The sequence below is a fragment of the Lissotriton vulgaris genome, chromosome 10 (assembly GCF_964263255.1).
Source record: "Lissotriton vulgaris chromosome 10, aLisVul1.2, whole genome shotgun sequence".
Lineage (NCBI taxonomy): Eukaryota > Metazoa > Chordata > Amphibia > Caudata > Salamandridae > Lissotriton > Lissotriton vulgaris.
Window position 1 is genome coordinate 748,569,243 of NC_141698.1, and position 23,199 is coordinate 748,592,441.

The 23,199-nt window shown below is 47.5% G+C and overlaps 1 protein-coding gene across 1 annotated transcript in view; it reads left to right on the forward strand.

The window, feature by feature from the left end:
* Nucleotides 1–23,199, forward strand: part of MASTL (microtubule associated serine/threonine kinase like) — a 276,260-nt gene that overhangs the window by 121,120 nt on the left and 131,941 nt on the right. Inside the window, exons 6-7 of the mRNA XM_086941611.1 lie at nt 15,150–15,297; nt 18,631–18,803. Of these exons, the coding sequence (XP_086797737.1) occupies nt 15,150–15,297; nt 18,631–18,803 (321 nt within the window). The remainder of the gene's footprint in view (nt 1–15,149; nt 15,298–18,630; nt 18,804–23,199) is intronic.

A 23,199-nucleotide genomic window follows, 5' to 3' on the forward strand; every position in this document is an offset into this window, starting at 1 on the left:
GCATTAAGTTGGCCTATCAACTAGCAGGCAAACCTTTGTTGATGTCTCCAAAAGCGCATTCCACTAGAGGGAAGGCCGCTACAGTGGCTTTCTTGCATGACGTTCCCATGTCGGAAATATGCAAGGCTGCAACCTGGAAATCAGTGCATACCTTTACGAGGCATTACTGCCTCGAATCTGATTCCAGGACCGATACTCAAGTAGGGCAAGCCTCCTTGAGGAATCTGTTTGGGTAGTCTATAGTCTACTCAGACTTATTGATGAGATTTCTGTCTTATCATTCCTTTGCCCGCAGGGATGAGGAGAGGCTCGCTATTCTATTCTAATGCTTATGACTATTGATGAGGATCCCCTGGAAGAGAAGGATTAGTTACTTACCTGTAATCCTAGTTCTCTTCCAGGGGTATCCTCATCAAAGTCATAAGCAACCCTCCCGCCTCCCCGGGCAAAGGATACTCTTTAATAAGGAGATATTGTTAACCTATTTGTTATTGGGTTTGTTTTTCAGTCTCCGAAAAGAACAACTGACCTAACTGTCACCCCTGGGGCATGATGGGATACAGGGGGTCATGAGTGCCTTAAAGGCACAGTGTCAGTTTTTTGTTATTCAGCTACAGGTTAGCTTTTCAGTCTTTTTAGACTGTGTGTTTGCAATGCAGCCTGGGAGCTTCTTATGCTTCCAGTGAGTTATGAGAATTTTTACTGCTTTCTGAGCATTAAAACAATTTCTAAACAATCTTTGGTGTTGTTTCTCATGTTTCTAATGCTTATTATATATGTATTGTGGAAATTCTTCACAGCATATTTCAGCTCTAATGTGATTTGGCTGCTATTGCTTGTTTTTATATATATATATATTATTTATATATATATATGTGTATATATATGTGGGGCACATATAATATAGTGTTTCCGGGGTCCCGCGCATGGGCGGGAATATTCTAATGCTTATGACTTTGATGAGGATACCCCTGGAAGAGAACTAGGATTACAGGTAAGTAACTAATCCATCCTGGTCGATGAGGCTTGGTACCCTGTCCCAGGATGTGCATTGTTCAGAACCCCAAGAACAGCAGGCCCTCGACCCAGGTGTCCAGAAACCTGTCTGGTGGCAACTGGCAAGCAGCCACTCAGCCTGGACAGTAGTGTTAGGTCATTTTCTAGGGGGCATCTCCAAGATGAACTCTGTGTGCATTATTCTTTAAATCCCACACTGGCATCAGTGTGGGTTTATGTGCTGAGAAGTTTGATACCAAACTTCCCAGTTTTCAGTAAAGCCATCACGGTGCTGTGGAGTTTGTAATGATAGACTCCCAGAACCATACACTCTTAAAGGCATTACTGCACTTACAAAGTCTAAGAATTGGCTTAGATACTTTAGGGGCACAGGGCTCATGCACCTATACCCTCACCACTGGTATAGTGCACCCAGGCAGAGGGGTGGCTGACCTATACAAGGGCAGTGAGTTGTAGGCATGGCACACAGAGATGAGCGCCATGTCGACGTCTTCACTTTTTTCTGCACCAAAATACGCAGCCTGCAAAGGCAGTGTGTTTAAAGGTTCAGGGCCTCTAAGGGTGGCACATTAAGTGATGCAGCCCTTGGGGGCCTTCCGTGGCCACATTGCCCTTGCCCGTGGTACCATTTACAAGGGAGTGACCTGTGGCCAGTGAGTGCCAATTGGGTTTTGTTTTCAGTGCAGTTTAGGGAGAGAACATAGGCCCTGGGTACCTATTTAGCAGAAACCCAGGGCCCACTCAGTCAAAGCACATCAGCAGTTTAGCAAAAAGTGGGGGCAACCAGGCAAAAAGAGGGCACTTTCTTACAACTGGAAACTGCAACCGATAGTGAAGAACAGCTGGTAATCGATATGAAGTCTTCTTTAACTTTTTAAGATACTTCATGGGCACCTCCGATGGCTGGGCAGCTCTGATAGCTAGACAGTACCGAAGAATGCAGCGTGAACAATTCTCGACTCTACACTGAGATCCTTCGGATGGTGACAACTGGTCACATCGTCGCAGACAGTGTGGCATTTCAAGGTAAGGAGTTTATTCCTATACCATCCTATGCTTCTCGGTTCCTTCCTGGGCAGAAGTGAACTGATCAGAATGGAACCCTACTTTGAACAACAGCCGTCATGTGGAAGAGATTCCACATATGGCACTAAACAAGCACAGATTAGTGACAATAGAGACCAATGACAGCCGAGGTAAGTAGAAATGTAGGCGGTCGTAGTGGCACCGTTGGTTCAGCTCACCAAGGCCCAGGAGCATCAGGTGCCGGGGTGCCTTTCGATGTATAAATCTCTAGTAATATACAATGGGCAGCAACAACAGCATCAAAAATTCAGCATCTCAGTATTGCACCTGTAACTGACATTACAACCCCAAAACTACATTTTTACCAAGATTTGCCATCTTGCATCTAATTGCATGCTGATGTTTGCCACCCTCACATTCTGACAAACTTTGTAATAACCCACAATGCTCTGAAATATTTATAAGGCACAGAAAAGCATTACACTGAGCTACTAAATAGACAATATTGACACAACTGCTACATTATTACAACTGCATGTGTCCTGTTGTGCTTAGTTCCTTATCCTCCACTCTGGGGCCAAACTACAGCATAAGCATTTTAACCAATCAAACCTTTGTATCTATTCATATTTGCCTTTTAAGTTCTGGCGTAGTTAGGCACAACTTTAACTGTTATGCCAACCTCATTTAATTAAGAAATACATACTTCTATTATTTGAAGTTTTGGGTCTTCCATATTCATCCATTGGTTTGTTCAGCTTACATTTAGATGTTGTTCGTGCCCACCACAGCATTCTGCATGGGGCAATGTGTGTCATAGTTCAGCCATTGACACTTTTGCACTGTGTGTGACAATGTGTTGGCTGATCACATATTCTCAACAACCTAAAAAGTATTGCACTTAAGTGCCTAGACTGAAGGGCCAATTTATTACTTCACCGATGCTTTGTTTTTCCACACTTTATCATCTTTTTATTTTGTCTTCTTCATGCCTTCATGGTAAAGACATTCAAGGCAGTAGTATATCCTATCCTATTTTACCAAGATGTGCATGATTGTACCTATTCTTAGTTCTCCTGTCTGTTCGGTAGCTTCTGCACTATTCTATTAAATTTATGTCATGGATACATCTTTTGCATTAAACATTTTTATTGCAAACATATTGCTGCCATTTAGGTGGCGGTATGTATGTGTATGTGTATATATATATATATATATATAATATATATTATATATATATATATATATATATATATATATATATATATATATATATATATATATATATATATATATAATTTTTTTTTTTTTTGGTGGTGGTGGTGGTTGCTTGTACTAAAAAATATATTAACCATCACACCAGCTTGCCAAAGGTAGACTAATAAGCTTAGCCTAATTTATATAGTGTAGGACTACAGGAGGTGGCCCCTATACCCAAGGCGACTAGGGCAATAATCTGTAATAAACAGTGTCTCAAAAAGGATGTTATTTAAAGGTCAAATACATGTAGCACAATTAATTGCTGAGAAGTAAATCAAAAGGGGATACAACCAGGGAGATATTATTTTTGTGAAATAAATTGTATTTCAGTAAATAGACCTGTTTGACATATTAAACTTCATATGTACAAACACATGGAATGATAGCATGTTACATTGAATGGCATGTAACCTATGAGATACTGTGCACAAGTGCTCGTGAAGAATTGTGACGGCGCAAATGACATGTTGGGTAGTATGTACAGCGATAGTGACGGGTTCAACATGAAACAAGTGGGGTTAAAATGTATACATATTTAGGCTACCCTAACAGTAATAGTATAGAATGCAAAAATAATCGAATGGGGTATCCTTGAAGGGGGAGCCAGGAGTTCCGCTGTGGGAGTCAACGACGTTTTGGCCTGTAGCGGTATTAGGCCAACATCAGGACAGGTTCTCTTCCAGGGGATCCTCATCAATAGTCATAAGCACTGAATATTCCCGCCCATGTGCGGGACCCCGGAAACAATAAAAAAATATATATGTAAAAACACATATATCTCGTTCCACATATATGTACGTGCATATATTATTTTTCTCACACCAATGCAGCCCCAAAACTGAGGCTAAAACAATGTAATCACATGTACATGTACTGCAATTAGTAAGGAAACAAAAAACACATTAGGTCAAATATCCCTTGAACTTTGTGTTTTAATGAGGAAAACCACTCATAAATCCTGAAAATTGCGAATAGACATTGTTAACCCTCAGGCTGCATTGTAAAACAATAGCATAGAAAATGAAACTATTTTCAACAAAAACTGGCACCGTGCCTTTAAGGCAGCCATGACCCCAGGCTTCCCATCATGCCTCAGGGGTGACAGTTAGGTCAGTTGTTCTTTCGGGCTTCTTCAGTCAGGACCCTGGTGAAACAGCTCCCTTTCTTTTTGACTTTCTGTCAAAAAATATTCCTATTTATCTACAATTTTTGCTTTCACTCGACTTCTTTTAGACTTAGGGTGTTACTGCTACCTTTTTTAGGCTTAAAAAAGGTAATTTCTCTGTCAAAATGCCTTCCCTCTTTGACAAATGCCCTTCATGTGGAAGGAAAATGGCCAAGACTGACACTCATTCAGTGTGTGTCCTGTGCCTACCAGACTCTCATTCTTCAAAATCCTGTGAACACTGCCAGGTTTTATCGTCCAGAACTCTCAAAGACAGAGAGAGAATTCGCATTTATGGACTTTCTGAGAGAGGAATATCTCTCAAGAAGCAGAAAAGTCTCAGTACGCGGTCGACATCGCGAGGAGTCCCGACTTGGTCACCTTCAGCGTCGGGATCGGCGTCGAAAAAGCAGTCGACGACGACCAAGAAGACTTCTTCAGCGTAGAAAGGGAAGGTACCTCCGCCGCAGACAGCGTCGAGGGATAGGTCACCGTTGAAGCAGAGGAGCTCGACGGCGAGCCAACCGGCGTCGAAGCAGCATCGTCATGCTGTGATGTCAAGGCATTCTCCGTCGACGCCTGGCCACCGGCGTTCGACGTCGAGGGAGCTTCTGTCGACACATCGTCGATCGACGTCTAAGCAGCCCATGTCGACGCCTAGTCAACGGCGTTCGAGGCAGCCTCAGTTGCAGTCAGTCCAGCATTCGACGTCGAGGCATCCTCAGTCGCCGCCAGAGCATCACGTTCGGCGTCGAAGCAGCCTCCGTCGTCATCGGGCAGGCAACCTTCAACTGCGAGACGTTCTATATCGAAGGACAGTCATCGACACTCGATGTTGAGAGAACATGAGACGTCGGAGCAGTGGCGCTCGACGTCGGAGCATCGTCCGCCTTCACACAGGAGATCGGCGTCGAGGAGATCACGGTCGACATAGAGAGGACGTACATCTGCTCGGCGTTCGACGGCGAAACAGCCACCGTCGACCGGTCAGAGGAGATCCAGGGAGCGAGGCGACTCTAATTCAGGGAATGTCTCCCCTACAAGAACACAGGAGAGGTCACCCTTGAGGCAGGTGGTGCAAGAGATGGAGAGTCAATCATTGGACCAGCCTCAGGCCCTGAGGTCTCAGCAGGGTTCCCCAAGATCAGCATCTGCTGCGGAGGTGGAACAATCCCCGATACAGTATCCTCCCGTCAAAAGGAGTAGGGTCTCGGATGAGAGAGGTCGGTCGAGGTCTTCCTCTAGACGGTCTCTGGCGAGCCTGTCCTCATCCTCCTCGGCATCTCGAAGTGACAGATCTTCGGATGGAGAAGTCAGTTCTTCGGATAGGGAGAGGTCCAAGTCCCCTGCAAGGTCGCAGCAGGAACAAGCGGATCAACCTCCTCCTACACGTTCGCCAGTGAGGGATCACACTCAGAAATCTCCTCCTGTTCGTCTTTCCCCAAGGTGGTACAGACCTCTTCACCACAGGGCCAAGGATAAGGAGACAGCGGATCGTTTGAGGGCGTATCGAGAACAAGCCTCCCGCCACAAAGAGCGGTCTCGCTCTAGAGTACACTCAAGTAAGAGAAGATCTACCCACAGGGAGCGATCTCGTTCTAGAGCGTGCTCAAGTAGGAGAAGATCTAGGTCAAGGAGCAGAGGGCAGACTCGTAGATCTTCAAGTTCTTCGAGGGCACGCTCTTACAGGAATTACTCTCCGACTCTAACAGACAGCCCACAATCGAGAATATCTCCAACTGAGGATATTTTCTCGTTCCAAGACATCTTGGGCAGGGGAGCCCTGAAGCTAGGAGTGCCTATGACAGCCCTGCAGGTCAAGACGACGGTCATCTTTGAAACCCTGCAGCACAGATCGGCACCCAAACCTTTACTACCGTTGGTCCCGGGTATCATGGATCCGGTGAATGAGGTCTTCCTGACTCCGGCTACGGTGAAGTCAGTCCCAGCGAGGATTCGCAAGAAATATCGTTCTCCTGAAGAGGATCCCCTGTTCCTCAAGTCCGACCCACCACCAGATTCAGTAATCATTGCGGCGGCTAAAAAATCCAATGTGGTGGCCTCCTCATCCACGGTACCGCCGGATAAGGACCGCAAGTTACAAGACTCATGGGGAAGAAGAGTGTGTAACACCTCAGCCTCTTTCCTCAAGGTCGCCAATGCGGAAGCTCTGCTGGGTGATATGATAGATCTTTGTGGGACTCGCTTCAGAGGCTTTCTGCAAAACTTCCTCAGGAAGATAGGAAGAACTTTGAGGAGATTCTGATGGAGGGCAGTCAAGTCTCCAATCAGATTCTAGGGGTGGCGGCAGATGGGGCTACTCTGGCTGACCATGGTTATGCGCATGGAATCACAGCGAGGAGCCCTCATGGTTGCGCCTAACAGCATTGAAACCCGAGGCTCAAGCCAGAATCCTAAACCTTCCTTTTTCGGGCACATCTCTCTTTGGGGCGAGTGCTGATGAAGAAATGCAGCGGATGAAAACTGAGTTGGACACCCTTAAAGCCGTGGGGCTTGAAAAGAAAAAGGAATTCCTGAAGAAGTTCAGTTCGGATAACAAGGGTTCTTTGAAGCAGAGGGTTCAAACCCCTCACTGGCAGAAGGGCCAGAACCTGCAAGGCCAACAAAAATCGTAATATAAAGGCAAGCGCAATTCCAAAGGAAGTGGGAATCAGCGCCAAGGCAACAGCTTCAATAATAAGCCTCAGCAGAAGCAATGAGTCTTCACTTCCCCCAGCGCCGTTGTCCACTCCAGTGGGGGGAAGTATTGCACATCACAGGACAGAGTGGCAGGCCATTACAAAAGATCAATGGGTGTTGTCTACGCTGCAGAATGGGTACTGTCTTAGTTTTCATTGTCTACCTCCACTCGTTCCTCCGATGCCAACATCAAGCCACCAGCTACAAATGCTAAAGAAAGAAGTGGCGACACTCCTCGAAAAATCAGCCATTGAGAGGATGCCGGTGGCTCAAAGGGGGAAAGGAGTCTATTCAAGGTATTTTCTGGTCAGGAAAAAGGGCCAAAAGGCGGAATACAGGCCCATTCTGGACCTGAGAACACTCAATTTACATGTCAGAAAAGAAATGTTTCGCATGTTGGCGCTTCATCAAATATATCCACATCCCAGGAAGGGGGATTGGATGTGTTCGCTGGACCTTCAAGATGCATATTTTCATGTCCCGATACGGCTCGATCACAGGAGATTCCTTCGATTCAGGGTGGGGACCTCCCACTACCAGTTCAAGGTCCTACAGTTTGGGTTGAAGTCGGCCCCCAGTGTGTTCCCGAAGTGTGTCGCAGTGGTGGCGGCAGCTCTACGCCGCAAGGGGGTCTTCGTATACCCATACCTAGACGATTGGCTGTTTAAAGGTCCTTCCCCAGACAACGTAAGGAATCAATTCCAGACCTGCATAGAACTCTGTCAGCGTCTAGGCCTGCATGTCAATCACAGCAAGTCTGTCTCCCAACCCACTCAGAAGATTCACTTCCTAGGAGCTCTGCTAGACTCCGAAGTAGGAAAAGTGTTTCCTTCGGAGGAGAGACAGTTTTCGATAACGCTCAAGTGCCAGCAAGTTCTTCGCAACAGGACTCAGAAAGTGCGAAAGATAGCCTCCCTCTTAGGGTCGATGGCTTCATGCATCTTCTTAGTACCGAACGCCAGACTTCGGATGCGTCCTCTTCAGCAGGATCTGGAGGACAAATGGGACCAGCAATCAGATCGTTGGGACGATCAGATCACTTTGTCAGAGGTAGCTCGAGCTTCCATCCCGTGGTGGACAAAGAAGCAGAACATGCAGGTGGGATTTCTCTTCCATCAACCTCCTCCTGCACAAACGATAATCACAGACGCGTCTTTACAAGGCTGGGGGGCACACATGTGGCCTCTCCAAGAGCAGGGTCTGTGGTCTTACAAAGAAAGCACCTACCACATCAACTTGCTGGAATTGAGAGCAGTCCACCTGGCTCTCAAAGCGTTCCTTCCCTCGCTTCAGGAGGCATCGGTTCTAGTACAAACGGACAACACCACCACAATGTACTGTTTGAGCAAGCAGGGAGGAACACGCTCAAGGACTCTATCACTGGAAGCTCAGCGCATCTGGCATTGGCTTCTGGCTCGCAAGTTGTCTGTTCAAGCAGTCCACCTCCCAGGAGAGCAGAATGTGAGGGTGGATGCACGAAGTCGGCACTTCGAAGACAGAGAGGACTGGGTTTTCAACGACGAAGTGCTAGAAGACATTTTCCCGTCTTGGGGTCGTCCTTCCATAGACCTCTTCGCGGACGACGTAAACAGAAAATGCCCAAGCTTTGCCTCAAGGTTCTACCGACCAGGAACGAGAGGGAATGCTCTTTTGATCGACTGGTCAGGGGAATTTGTGTACGCCTTTCCACCCCTTCCACTGATCCGGAAGGTGGTGAGCAAGCTGAACCACTCGTGCACAACTATGATCCTGATTGCCCCCGACTGGCCGAGACAATGGTGGTTGTCAGGGGGTCCCATGCTCAGCCCCGGCAGGGCTAACTGATTGTCAGTCTCCTCAACAGGCGGATTACTACGGGCCCTTTAAGGACAGCCTGTGTGCTCGAGAGGACGGCTTCGCATCTGGACCACCTGACTTTGCGGGCCTATCAGGAATGTCCTCTCACCATATGAGAGGAGACCAGGAAGACGTTGGTTGTCCGACGTGGGAGGAAGAACTGAGACGCCAGGAGGACCACGCGACCAGGAGAACGGGAAGTACCGGGAAGGCGGAATCCTTGGACGTGGACGACACCAGGAGCAGAGAAGGTGCCGGACCGATACCCGAGGAGGAGTGGACGGAGGTAGCTGTAAAGCCAGGAGGCCAACGACACCGTGTTTCGCCCAGCCACGCGAAGGAGGACGCGTGGCTCTCCCAGGTGCGTGCTCGTTTGGGTTCTTTATTAAACTTCAAGAAGGGGGGGGTCGGGATAGGAAACCGGGTTATCACCGGGGCACGTTGTTTAGCCGAGTCAAACCCAGAGCACTGAATGTGGTGGTGGTTATTCCTTTATCCCTCACCCCCTCCCTGTTTCCGAGCAGTCTAGTAAGTCGGAACACGACACTAAAAGCCACATGTTCTTCTTTCCTTTTCATGTGCTGGAGACTCCCGGACCTTGACCCAAGAAGTACCCCAGGAAGTACCCCAGGAAGTGTCCCGAGGACAACGACCTTGCGACTGACCCTGTATCTCGTAAAAAGGACTTTGTGTTGGTGTTTTACGAACTGTAACCCCAATAAATTAGATAAACAGTCACCCTCTAGCCTTGGCTCCTTCCATTCTTGTAACCGAAAGGTGACAGTGGTACACGGACCTACTTCACCTGTCAGTGTCTCCCCACAAGAGGCTTTCGTGCAGGCCGGACCTGTTATCGAAGATGAACGGGAGGATTCACCATCCCAACCTTCCGTCACTGAACTTGGCAGCATGGCTCCTGAGGTCATTCAGTACGGCCATCTAGGACTGCCACAAGACTGCATGTCCATTCTGAGAGAAGCACGATGCCCTTCCACAAGACACTCTTACGCATGCAAGTGGAAGCGGTTCTATATGTGGTGCATGCAGAATAGTCATAATCCGGTGAAGGGTCAGGAAGAAGTAGTTCTTCCCTACTTGTTGTACCTGGCTAAAGCAGGGTTGAAGTTTAATTCCATTAAGGTGCATTTAGCCGCTATAACTGCTTATAGGCGATCACCTTCACAAACCTCTTTTTTCCAGTTGCCGGCAGTAAATGATTTCCTGCAGGGTCAGAAAAAGGTGTACCCTCCAGTACGTCCTCCTTCTCCTCCCTGGGAGCTGAACCTAGTACTATCAAAGTTGATGGGCCCTCCTTTTGAGCCCATTCATAAAGCTACTTTACAGCATATTTCCTGGAAAGCGGCTTTTTTGGTAGCGATTACGTCAGCCCGTAGGGTGAGCGAGATTCAGGCTCTCTGTACCATGGGACCGTATACAGTGTTTCATTTGAATAGAGTGGTGCTGAGAACGCACCCTTCTTTCCTGCCGAAAGTGGTGTCAGATTTTCATGTCAGGCAGACGATCTCTCTGCCCACTTTCTTTCCCAATCCCTCTACTCCAGCTGAGAGGGCTTTACACTCTTTGGACCTGAAAAGGGTTTTAAAGTTCTATCTGGACAGGTCCAAGTCTATTCGACATTCTGATCAGTTATTCATTAACTATGGATCGATCAGAACTGGTCATGCAGCATCGAAACGTTCCATTTCCAGATGGATCGTTTCGTGTGTCAAACTTGCTTACCAATTGGCGCAAAAACCTCTGGGGTTTACCCCTAAAGCGCATTCCACTAGAGGTAGAGCTGCCACAGCGGCTTACCTGCATAATGTGCCCATGTCTGAGATTTGTAAAGTGGCGACCTGGAGGTCTGTCCATACATTTACCAGACATTACTGTCTAGATTCTGACACGAGGTCAGATACCCAGGTGGGCCAGGCCTCCCTGAGGAATCTGTTTAACAGCTGAGTTATTGGCTGTTATGATTTGGTTGGGTCATGTACTTCTCATTTACCTGCAGGTGGTTGATGGGCTTGCTATTCTATTCAGTGCTTATGACTATTGATGAGGATCCCCTGGAAGAGAAGGATAAGTTACTTACCTGTAATCCTAGTTCTCTTCCAGGGTTATCCTCATCAAAGTCATAAGCAACTCACCCACCTCCCCAGGTAAATGAGATTCGGTACTAATATAATCTTATGGTTGAGCCCTGTCTTCAGGGGTATGCAAAGAATGACTGACCTAACTGTCACCCCTGAGGCATGATGGGAAGCCTGGGGTGATGGCTGCCTTAAAGGCACGGTGCCAGTTTTTGTTGAAAATGGTTTCATTTTCTATGCTATTGTTTTACAATGCAGCCTGAGGGCTAACAATGTCTATTTATTAGCAATTTTCAGGATGTATGAGTGGTTTTACTCATTCAAACACAAAGTTCAAGGGATATTTGACCTATTGTGTTTTTTGTTTCCTTACTAATTGCAGTACATGTACATGTGATTACATTGTTTTAGCCTCAGTTTTGGGTCTGCATTGGTGTGATAAAAATAATATATGTACGTACATATATGTGGAGCGAGATATGTGTTTTTACATATATATTTTTATATTGTTTCCGGGGTCCTGCACATGTGCGGGAATATTATACAGTGCTTATGACTATGATGAGGATACCCCTGGAAGAGAACTAGGATTACAGGTAAGTAACTTATCCTTACGGTTACTTATATTGCAGAGGCGAGATCCAGACTTGCGATATAGGGCAAGGTCCAAAGTGAATAAGGATAGGACCTGCAAGCAAACTTAATTGGATGTTAGTTGGGGTCCAAGAATTGGGTACAAGGCATCGCTCCAAACGCGAATACCAAGAATCTGCTGGTAGAGTTACCTAAAGAAGTCAGCAGAGGCAATGCACATCCATGGGCCGGCAGTAGTCCGGCTCAGAATTTATATAGCTCATACTTAGCCAATGGCAGGCGATCCATGCACAGAGTTAACATAAAGGCACAGTCAACAATGCATCCGTCCTGGTTCTAGGTGATTTCAATTTCTGGCCTTCCGACCCAGCCGAATGCTCCACTTCCAAGGAATTCTCTGAAACCTTACGCTCTCTTAATTTCATCTCGCATGTCAACTCCCGACCCATATACAAGGGCACACGCTCGACCAAATCTGGTCCCTGAACTGCCCTATTGCTTCTGTCCATCTTTCCCTGCCCCTGGTCTGATCACTCATTGATCACTTTCTCCTCTCAACTCGGACCGCCTATCAAGCCCTCGCACCCCAAAAACATCTGGGCCCGCTCCTGGGGGCGGGTAGATCTGGCTGCCTTAGCCTCCTCTCTCTCCTCCTCCTGCCCCCACCCTGTCCGGACTCTCCTCAGCGGATCAAGCTAATTCCATCAACTCGTGGCTACTCTTAGCATGCGACTCCATCGCTCCTCTGAGGCGAATCTCCTCCAAACGGACTAATGATTCCAACCTGTGGTTCAACAACGAACTGAAGGCACAAAAGCTAGCGGTCCGCCACGCTGAACGAGCGTGGAGAAGACAGTATTGCCCTAACCTCAAATCACACTACACTGCCCTCTTGCAGCAATATAAGAAATCCATTTTGTCCACCAAAAAAGAGTATTTCTCCTCCAAAATCTTAGTCGCGGAGAACAAATCCAGAGAAATCTTTGCCATCATTAACAAGCTCGCATACTCTGATCGAACCACCCTCAAACCCTCCCCCTCTCAACCTCTTTGTGACTCCCTGAACTCCTACTTTTTGGATAAAATCGCGACAATCAGGGCCAATATTCCTTCCCCTTCCCCCTCCTTCCGCATCCCTCCTTGTCCCCCGACAGATGCCAGTCTCAACTCATTCCCTCCCTTAACAGCAGATTCCTTCCTTTCCCTCCTCCCTTTGGTCAAATCTGGCTCCCCTCACGACCCTTGTCCTGCTCACATTCTTGCCCATGTCTTCACTAACTGTCCGCTACCCCCCTCTCAACTTTCTTAACAGCTCCCTGGCCCAGGGTGTGGTCACTCCCGCTCTCAAATCTGCCATAATTCTGCCCATCCTAAAAAAACCTGGCTCAGATCTCTCTGTCCCTGCTATCTACCGCCCCATCTCCCTTTCTTAGGGAAAGTCCTGGAGCGGCATGTCACCAAAGCACTATCTTCCTACGTGGAAGCAAACCGAATCCTGGCGCCCCGCCAGGCCGGCTTTCGCCCGGCTCACTCCACTGAGTCGGTCGTGCTTTCAGTACTGGACAACCTTAGAGAGGGAATGGACACAAACATCCCCCAGGCCCTGGTGCTACTCGATCTCTCTGCCGCATTCGACACAGTGGATCACTCCATCTTACTCTCCCGTGTCGGAGCGGCGGGGATCGGAGGCACCGCCCTGGTCTGGCTGTCCTCCTTTCTAAGCGAACGCACCCAGGCAGTTCGCCTGGGTGACTTCTGGGCTGAACCGCGGAAGGTAGTGTGCGGGGTCCCCCAGGGCTCCTCCCTCTCCTCCTTACTGTTTTATCTGTATATAGCCCCCCTCATCTTTGCTCTTCAACAAATGGAGGTCTCCGTATACAACTATGCGGATGACCTCCAGCTCATTTTTTCTCTCTCTCACTCCCCTGACTCCAAATCCAAATTCCAATCCACCATGCTTTTCATCCGGGACTGGATAAATCACAACCACCTGAAACTAAATCCAGATAAGACAGAGCTTGTTCTGACAGGTGGTTGCTCCAGTCCCTGGTCCCCCCTCTTCTGGCCTTCCTCACTTGGCCCCCCCCCCGACCCCCTACCTCCTCCGTTAAAACCCTGGGCATAAAAATCAATGATCAACTCACTATGCACTCCCAGGTGAGTTCGGTGGTCTCCTCCTCTTTTCTATCCCTCCGCACTATCCGCAAAGTCTCCCGCTTCTTCTCCTTCACAGCCCTGAAACTCATTGTACTGGCTATGGTCATCTCCCGCTTGGATTATGCCAACGCTCTCTACCATGGCATGCCAGCCTACAATGTACGTCGACTTCAGCTGGTCCAGAACCAAGCGGCTTGCTTGGTATACAACCTCACGAAATCCCATCACGCCACTCCCCTCTTGAAATCCCTGCACTGGCTCCCTGTGCGCGAACGCTCCCTTTTCAAGGTGGGCTGTCTCGCCTTCCAGGCCCAGCTAGGCAGATCCCCTGCTTTTATCCCCTGCTTTTATCTCCTCAGAGATCAAACCTTATGTCCCCCCCACCAGGGAACTTCGCTCCTCTTCTCACCACCTACTCACAGTTCCTCGCTTCCGTCGAAAAAAAATGGGGAGGGGCTAAGTTCTCCACCCTTGCCCCTATGTTCTGGAACTCCCTTCCGATTCAACTCAGAACCTCCACTCAATACCAGCCCTTTCGAAAGGCCTTAAAAACCTTTCTATTCTCTAAAGCATTTCCCTCATAAGTTCTCCTCTTTCCCTCCCCCTGATTCATGTTCTCAGGGACTTCGCTTACTGTAGCCCCATGAAACCTTTTGGTGTACGTGTGCTGTATAAATATTTTAAAATTCAAATACAGTCGAAGTGTGATAGGACAGATAGCATGATGTAGTTTTCTTTAAAGAGGTTCATTCTTGCCTCCTTACTAAATTGTAGTCATTCTGATGAATACAGATATCTCTCCAGATACTAGGAGTTTTGGTGGAGAAGGCCTGTTGCCTTGTTGTTTGCTTTTTACGATTCATCTCCACTCTGTTGTCCTGACCTGAGATGTGATGAGAGCTACCAAAGACGACAAGCTTGTCAGCCAGTTAGGCTAGGTGCCAGCCGCGATGGCCTGCGGGCGGCAAGGGGATCCAATGGAGTTCTGTGTGTGTGTGGGGGGGGGGGGGGGGGGATTTGGTTAATGTGGTTCCATTTCATAGTCCCTTCATGAGGTTGCTGCTGCATGAAGCTTGCCTGTGGGGGCTTGTGGGAGCTAGTGTGAAGTCGGGGAGGGCTTCAACAATGGTTTTGGAGTCACTTTCCTGAACAAATGGTTTCACTTTCTCAGGTAGAGAGAGCATGTATCAGGCTTGTTTTGTGTTGTTGTTGTCAAAGTGTTCTTTTTTGATCAAGTTGTTTCTTAAATATGAAGACAGGTGGGTAAAAAGTTGAAATTGTTTTTTTCTTCTGTATCCTAGCCTACACCAGGTGGTGGAAAAAGGCATCCTCCAACTTTCCAAACTCCTGCTGCTATGTCTGCTGACAATATTCCTTCAACTTTCTGCACCCCGATGTCTGTGAACCTCAAGGAAAAGTCACTTCATTCAAGTAAACTACTAGTATCCTGTACGTATAGAAGTATTTTGGAGTGAAATATGGAAAAGAAATATTCAGATATTAGTTGCTCTACATATTAGTTAGATAATGGAAGTTGAGAATAGTACAATTCTCGTATTCTTGATGATTAGACTGGTGGTGATGGGTTTTAATAGTTTTGAGATATAAAAACGTGTAGTTCAGTTCATCCGGTCTGAATACTGTAGGCACAGTTTGATAGTTATTGGCTTACTTGGGTGCCAAGGCAAAAGCTGCTTAGTTATGACTGTTGGTGGTTTTTAACTTTTGGCTGGACAATCCCAATGTTTATGCCTGGGAGGTTGAGAGACTATGGGGATCTGCTTCAGAGAAGAATTAGTATTTAAGGCAGATAGTATATGGTCCGATTTTATTTTTTTTTTTTACAACCAATTTTATTGAGTTTTGGATGTAACAACGAACAGCACCATTTAGAGGTACATGTACATTATCAGAATAGGGAGAAAAACACATCACAGTGACCTCAAGGCTACATAGGGAGATCAATAAGAGCATATCCGCGAGTACTTGAAGAGCAGACTGCTCCATCTCATTCATCGAACGGTCCGACCCATTTGCCCCACATGCGGCGAAATTTCTCAGGACACCTCCTAGATACATATAAAGGCTGCTCCTGTGCAATCCATCCATCCCCCAGCGCCCTAGAGTGGGAGGAGCAGTGTCCAGCCAATGCGCAGCAATGTCCCACCAATGCTGTGTTGAGGAAGAGCTTCTCAACCCTGTAGCCGTCCAGTCCTTCAGTGACGCCCTGCAGAACATGAGTGGGATCAAGAGGCACCTCCCAGCCCAGGACCCCTGTCGGATCTTGCGTTAAAGATTCCCAATATCTCCGGTTCGCAGTACACAACCAAACTATATGGTAGATATCGGGGTGGGAGCAGCGGGCAGTGGGCGTCAGGCCGGAGCCCAGCGCGGTGGAGGCACAGGGGCGTAAGGTAGGCATTGTGCAGAAAATAGACTTGGACCAGGCGGAGCCTCACCGATACCGCAATTGTCCTGAGGGCCATCAGGGCGTACCTCCAGTCTTTCCTTCAGAGCTCCAAGCCAGCCCTCCCACTTCTCGCACAGTAGGGAAAGAGAATTAGGGGTATTGTTGGTGAGTGAGCGATAGATCCGAGAGACTCCACCCTTTCCCAGATCCCCAGTCAGAACCTGCGCCTCGGGTGGGCTATATTCGGGTAGGGATGTGCCGTCTGCAATGTGGGAGTGAAGAGCATGGCGCAGTTGCAAGTACCAAAAGAATTGAGAGGGATGGAGGGAATGTCTGGCCTGTAAGTCCCGAAAGGAATGGATGTGAGTACCGCTCCAGACTTCACCCAGCAAGGTTACCCCGATAAGATCCCACTGCCAGAACCCTGACAGGGAAGCGACCTCGCGAAGCCTGGTACCACACCACAAGGGAGTGTAGCTGGTCAGCCTGCCTGCCCATTGAGTGTGACGGAGTGATGCATGCCAAGCCAGGAGTACACCACGCATGACCTCCGGAAGAGCCCGGGGAACCGCGGACCCATAAAGCATCCGTTTGATAGAGGAGAAGCCCAAGATGTGAAGCTCCAAGCGATACGCCGGGTCGGATCAGCCGTCATTGAATGAATCGTGAGGAGACGAGTCGCTAAGTAGTAGAGGTAGAGGTTCCTCCTAATTTATTAACCTCTCTAAAGCCATTTGTTAGAGATCCCCAATGCAGAAGAAAATACCACTAATTGCAAAAATCACAGTTGATGGACAGAATGCAGAACAATATCTTACATTCACCTCAGTACAAAGATCTGGGCCTAAATCCATCGTTTTTTTGCACTCCACACCACCCTAGGTCAGACACTGGCTATATGCAAATCAGCCTTGACCCTGGGCCTCATGGGAACAGTCCAGCCCGAACTACCAAGCCATGACTTTCCCAGACCGGAATCAAGCATCCAAGGACCGGTTTCTGGCTATCCGCCTTCTTCAGCCTGGATAGCTTGACTCCAGTGATGTGGAGAGCCTGGGACTCACGTCTGAGCATACCCAGCCCACTCGGTGTGAAAATTGTAAAAAACACAATTGATGGACAGAATGCAGAACAATGTCTTACATTCACCCCAGTACAAAGATCTGGGCCTAAATCCATCGTTTTTTTTGCACTCTACACCACCCTATGGCCAGACACTGGCTATATGAAAATCAGCCTTGACCCTGTGCCTCATGGGAATAGTCCAACCCGAACTACCAAGCCATGTCTTTCATAGACCGGAATCAAGCATCCAAGGACCGGTTTCTGGCTATCAGCCTTCTTAAGCCTGGGTCAGCCATTGTCTGACCTAGGGTTTTGTGGAGTGCAAAAAAACGATGGACTTAGGCCCAGATCTTTGTACTGGGGTGAATGTAAGACATTGTTCTGCATTCTGTCCATCAACTGTGTTTTTTGGAAATACCACTAATGCCTTAATTGTGAACAGAGTAGAAAGAAAACCATCATAGTGGTAGAGAAAAGGTAAACTTTCAATATGCAGTTACTCAGCGATAATTTCCCCTCGAACGGTCCCTTAAATGCACCCTTATGAGAGTCATGCCATTTTCTGTGACTTGATGCCTGAGAGCAGAGGTTGGGAGTTAGTTCTTGCAATGTCAGATCAGTGTTTTTTTACATGATACTAAGAGAATAAAGCCTTGATTCCAAGGGAATAAAGCCTTGGTTTGCAGAGATTTCCACATAAGCTTTCCTATCTCAAATAACTTGTGTAACATTTGGTATTCTCCTGAGTATGTTCATGTGACTATCCGCAGAAAGGCATGGTGCAAATTTGGGAGCACCCAAACTGGGAATAATTCTGCTGAAACTGCTATCCTTGTAAAGACAGATGAAAGAAAGCAATACTGTTGATTCTATTACTCTTGAAATAGTGTTAAAGTATTTTAATAATCATGTTTTTCATTGAGGTATTGCAGAAGCTCCATTCTCAGGGCACTTAATGTAACACAGGGATGTGCTTCAGATTAAAAACACATTTTGATTAGATTGTTGCACAGTTCAAACTCTTACAAAATCTGTCCCTTGGTAGTCGTGATTAGCTCACCCAGTCTTATTTATTTCTTTTTTTGACATACCTTGAGAAGGTATGGTGCAAAAAATACAGTGATCATTTAGAAGACGGAGCCAAACTGTAGTATTACTAACAGACCTCCATTATCATTTGATGCGTAGTACGCCTGTATGTGAACCATACCAGCTAGGTTGTCCTTGTTTCCTACATACTTTCAGAAAACGTTTCTGCAGTTAGTTATTTTGAAAATAATTGAAGCTCTCTCTCCTTCAACTTTCAGGTCCTGACAGCTCTCCCTTCAGTCCTGGAATTCCTGCAAAGTGTTTGACTCCAAATTTACTTCAGTGCAGAACACGGTTCGGTACATCTAGTGCAAGTACCCCGTCCCGCATCTGTGCCTCAAGTATGGAATCTGGGTGCTCTGCAAGCCCAAGGTGGGAAAAAGATATCCAGGTTTGTAGCATTTTTCTGTTAAGTTCCCATCTGCCATTTTAAATATACATCGAAGCACACTTGCCCTAAATTCTTTTTATTTTTTATTTTTATTTTCCATGCTTCACGTGACTTTACTCCTAAAATTACATCAATACAATCACACTATTGAAAAAAAAAGAAGATGTTAAGGCATTTTTTGGGCAACCGTATACATTCAAACTGGAATTGTTGGGCGTGGAGGCAAGATGGCGGTTGACTGAGACCGCAGAGCACACTGACCAGAGCTCGCTAAAGAAATATGACTCCGTTATGCTGAGCAAAAGCCATTCTAAATCAAGAAATGATCGCGGAGAACCGCTTTGAGGAGGAGAAGCCAGTCAGCAATAGTTTATTTACGCTCTGGACTATAATTGGGATTACAGTCCTGCGCTATCTCTGGAGAGGATATTCTAACTCAAACTCTCCCTGAATCCGGTACCCGCACTTGTGTTGAACCTGGCGTCCTCATGGCCCCTAAAATTGTGACAGCAGCAGCGGCGGCAAAGGCAACTGCAGCAAAACCGGCACAACGGGAGCTCGCGGAGCCAGGGTACAAGACAGGAGGGCTGCAGAGGAAGCACAGGGGACCTCTAGGACGCTGAAACGCGAGAGCACTGCCAAGCAGAAAGGGATTAGGACCGGCCCCACAGTGGCTGACTTACTTCGGAAAACCCCGGCAAAATCGCTTCCGGGTCAGGAGGGGAAGAGCGCAGCCCGGACTATCACGATACGGACGCGGAGCCTGCTGTGGCTGCTCTCACTGGAGATGAAAATACGGTCCTGGCGATTGCCTAACCTACACCTGTAATGCCTGCGGGGTCGAAGAAGGCAGCAGCCTGGCAAATATGCCTGATCAGATTATGAGGTTTCAGCCGGGAGCTACTCTCTGCTGCAATGAAGGTATGATTTCATCGATATCCCCTTCTTTAACAGACCCTGAAACATACAAATCTGCTGATAGCTCATTCAAATACTAGTATTGGTACTGGTAATGGGGGTAATTTTGCGGGGACTTCTCAGCCAAGCCAGTTAAGCAACTTAATCGAGCCAACTCGTACACCCCAAAGTTCACAGATATTAATCGATGATCCAAACAGTGTGCCAAATACAGATCGTGCTAATGAGGACATTGAAAACAGCGCTGACCCAGATACAGAGCTAGACCCTAGCAATTCCTTTTCCCTCTCAGATGGAGCCGAGTGGTCCGATGACACTGCCTCCTATACCACTGATGAGAGGGGGACCGAAGAAAAAAATAAAGACACTGGGTCTAATCTAAAAACTGTTTTGAAGAAAAAAAAGAACCGCCATGTGCTCAAAGGATCTGGCCTGGGATTATACTCTGACTAACCAATTGATCAACCCCTGCTGTGTGCCTAATTCTCAACAGCAACCTGATCATCTAGCTTGTTCAGACCCAGCTGTTCCAACCCTGGACACACTGTTCTCCTGGCTATCGCAGCACACCATGAGGAAACATCCCAGGATGGGCGTAAAGCTCAAGCTGCCTTACGTAAGGTCCAAGGGGTTGTGCGCAAATTGACTAGGACTTGCAGTACATTCAGAGAACGTTTAACCGATCTGGAATCAAGGATTGTCTCTAACGAAACTGAGATTGCAGCGAATTCTGCACGAGCTGATTCTCATGAAGCGGAGCTGGCGGATGTGAGATGGAAGCTGGAAGAGTTCGAAAACCGCCAGCGTAGGAACAATCTTCGAGTCTTGGGGGTTCCCGAGGGTGTGGAGGGGGAGACGCTCGCTCCTTCGTGATTGACCTTTTTTCGAGACTCTATGCCAGAACTCTCTAGCTGGGACTGGGCTTTAGAAATCCAACGGGCTAACCGTATGCCCTTTACTCTAAAACAGCCACTTAAACCCGGGGCTTACCCCGTGCCATTTTTGTATTTTTTGGCACCTTCTTTCTTCGTCAGACGGTTTTTGAAAAGGCCAGGCCCTCACCAACGACCCCGCCACCGCCAGAGCCAACCTTCACGAAGGGATGAAAGAGGTAGCCGAATGGATGAAGAACAGTCGCCTGAAACTGAACTCGGACAAGACTGAAGTCCTCATCCTGAGATCCTCACCCTCCGCCTGGGACGACTCCTGGTGGCCCCCCGCCCTAGGCAGCGCACCCCAACCAACAGACCACGCACGCAACCTGGGCTTCATCCTGGACTCCTCCCTCTCCATGACCAGACAAGTCAACGCCGTCTCCTCGTCGTGCTTCAACATCCTGCGCATGCTACGTAAGATCTTCCGGTGGATCCCCACCGAGACCAGGAAGACGATCACCCAGGCCCTCGTCACCAGCCGGCTGGACTACGGCAACTCCCTCTACGCCGGAACCACCGCCAAACTCCAGAAGAGACTCCAGCGGATCCAGAACGCCTCAGCACGACTCATCCTGGACATCCCCCGTCGCAGGACACCTGAGAGACCTGCACTGGCTCCCGGTCAACAAGAGAATCACCTTCCGTCTCCTCACCCACGCACACAAAGCCCTACACAACCAAGGCCCAGGATACCTCAACAGCCGCCTCAACTTCTACGCTCCCAAACTCCAGCTTCGATCGACCCGCCACGCCCTCGCCACCGTCCCCCGCATCCGAAGAGCCACCACAGGGGGACGGTCCTTCTCCTACCTCGCCGCCAAGACATGGAACTCCCTCCCGACCCACCTCCGCCAGACCCAGGACCACCTCGCCTTTAGGAAACAACTCAAGACCTGGCTGTTCGAGCAGTAGCGGACCCCCCTCCCCTAGCGCCTTGAGACCCTCTGGGTGAGTAGTGCGCCATATAAATGCCTTGATTGATTGAATCTAAACAAACCAGAAATTATATTTCCTATTTTGGCCGCCCAGATTTTTGTCATTCCACCGTCGAAGGGCGGTGGAGGCTGCGGCAATTAATTAAGCCATTTCAGTATTAGAAGGCACAGGCGTATCTTAACAACCCTGCTCGGCTTAAAATGATGGGGGGGGCAGGGGGGAGACGACTAAATTTTTTCTCTCCGAAATCAAAGCCAAAGAATACCTTGACGGGCTAAGGTAGGCTGCCTTAGGTCAATGCTATTGAGCGCTTTTGCAGTATAAATAATGTAAACCCCTTCTTTGATGTTAAGGAGAAAAAAAAGGAGAGGCGGAAAAAAAGAAACTAGAAAAAGTAGAAAAGGGCGCGGGAAAGGAAAGTGGGAAAATTAAAATAAAAAAGATATATAAAACAAAAAGAATGGGGAAAAAAAGTGCAGATAAAGGAACTCAGCATTGGCATTATCTATGTAGTACAGAGCTCTGGTTATGTAGTGCATGCTCATCACTAACAGACTCTCTGGAGTCTGTATGCCTCACATTGGGTGTTGGGAGGGTGGGGGGGCCTTTGCTGGGTGGGGGGGTTGGTGGGGGGAAGAAGGCTATAATAAAAAAAGCAACTCCAATAATGATTTCGATATAGCAGCTGAAATATTTAGAATGGTTTTATTGGTGAATGAGAAACAAAAGATACAAGATATTCTCATACATTTTCAAGACTTTGAGATTGAGCTATTAAGCCCCGGGAAATCAATCAGCAAACTGTAATGGGGAGAATTACAATTTGCTCATGGAATATGGCTGGTCTAAACGATAGGAGCAAAAGGGCTCGGCTAGCAGAAATAATCAAACAGAAATCTTCGGATATAATCTCTCTCCAAGAGACACACCTACCCTGGGATAAGAAAGATCTACTAAGGGTCAGAGGCTATAATATCCTAGCTTACACAACTCAAACATCAAATACTCTGGTAGCCATTCTAGCCAAAGTATCTCTAGGATCAGTGCTACGCAAGGCAGTCGACACCCTTGGGAGATGGGCCATTATAGAATTAACATCAGGTGTAACTATTTGCTCAGTCTATGGCTCGAACCAAGATGACCCTCAAATATTTGAGGATCTCGAAGTAGAGCTCCCTTCGTTGCCAAGATCACTAGTTCTGTGTGGAGATTTTAATATCTCCCTGGGGTCCTCTTATAGGAAGCAAAACCATGAAAAATACTTAGGCCGAAAACCAAGGGTATATAGAGCTATTAGCCAACTTAAAGATAGCTATGGCTTAATCGATGTTTGGGATACCAAGAATCAACCAGACCCTGGACATACATACTTCTCACATCCCCATAACAAATATGTCAGGATAGATTATATATTGGTGACAGGTGATCTAGCTGACCAGGCAGAAATTACCAAATGCCCTAAATTAATCTCAGACCATAACTCCCTAACTCTGTCAATACAGCTAACCAACTTTACCAGACCTCGTTCAAACTGGACCTTTGGCAGGAAGTTTTTAGTAAATCAAGATTATATCAAATTTATCAAAGTCTGGGCACAATCCTACTTC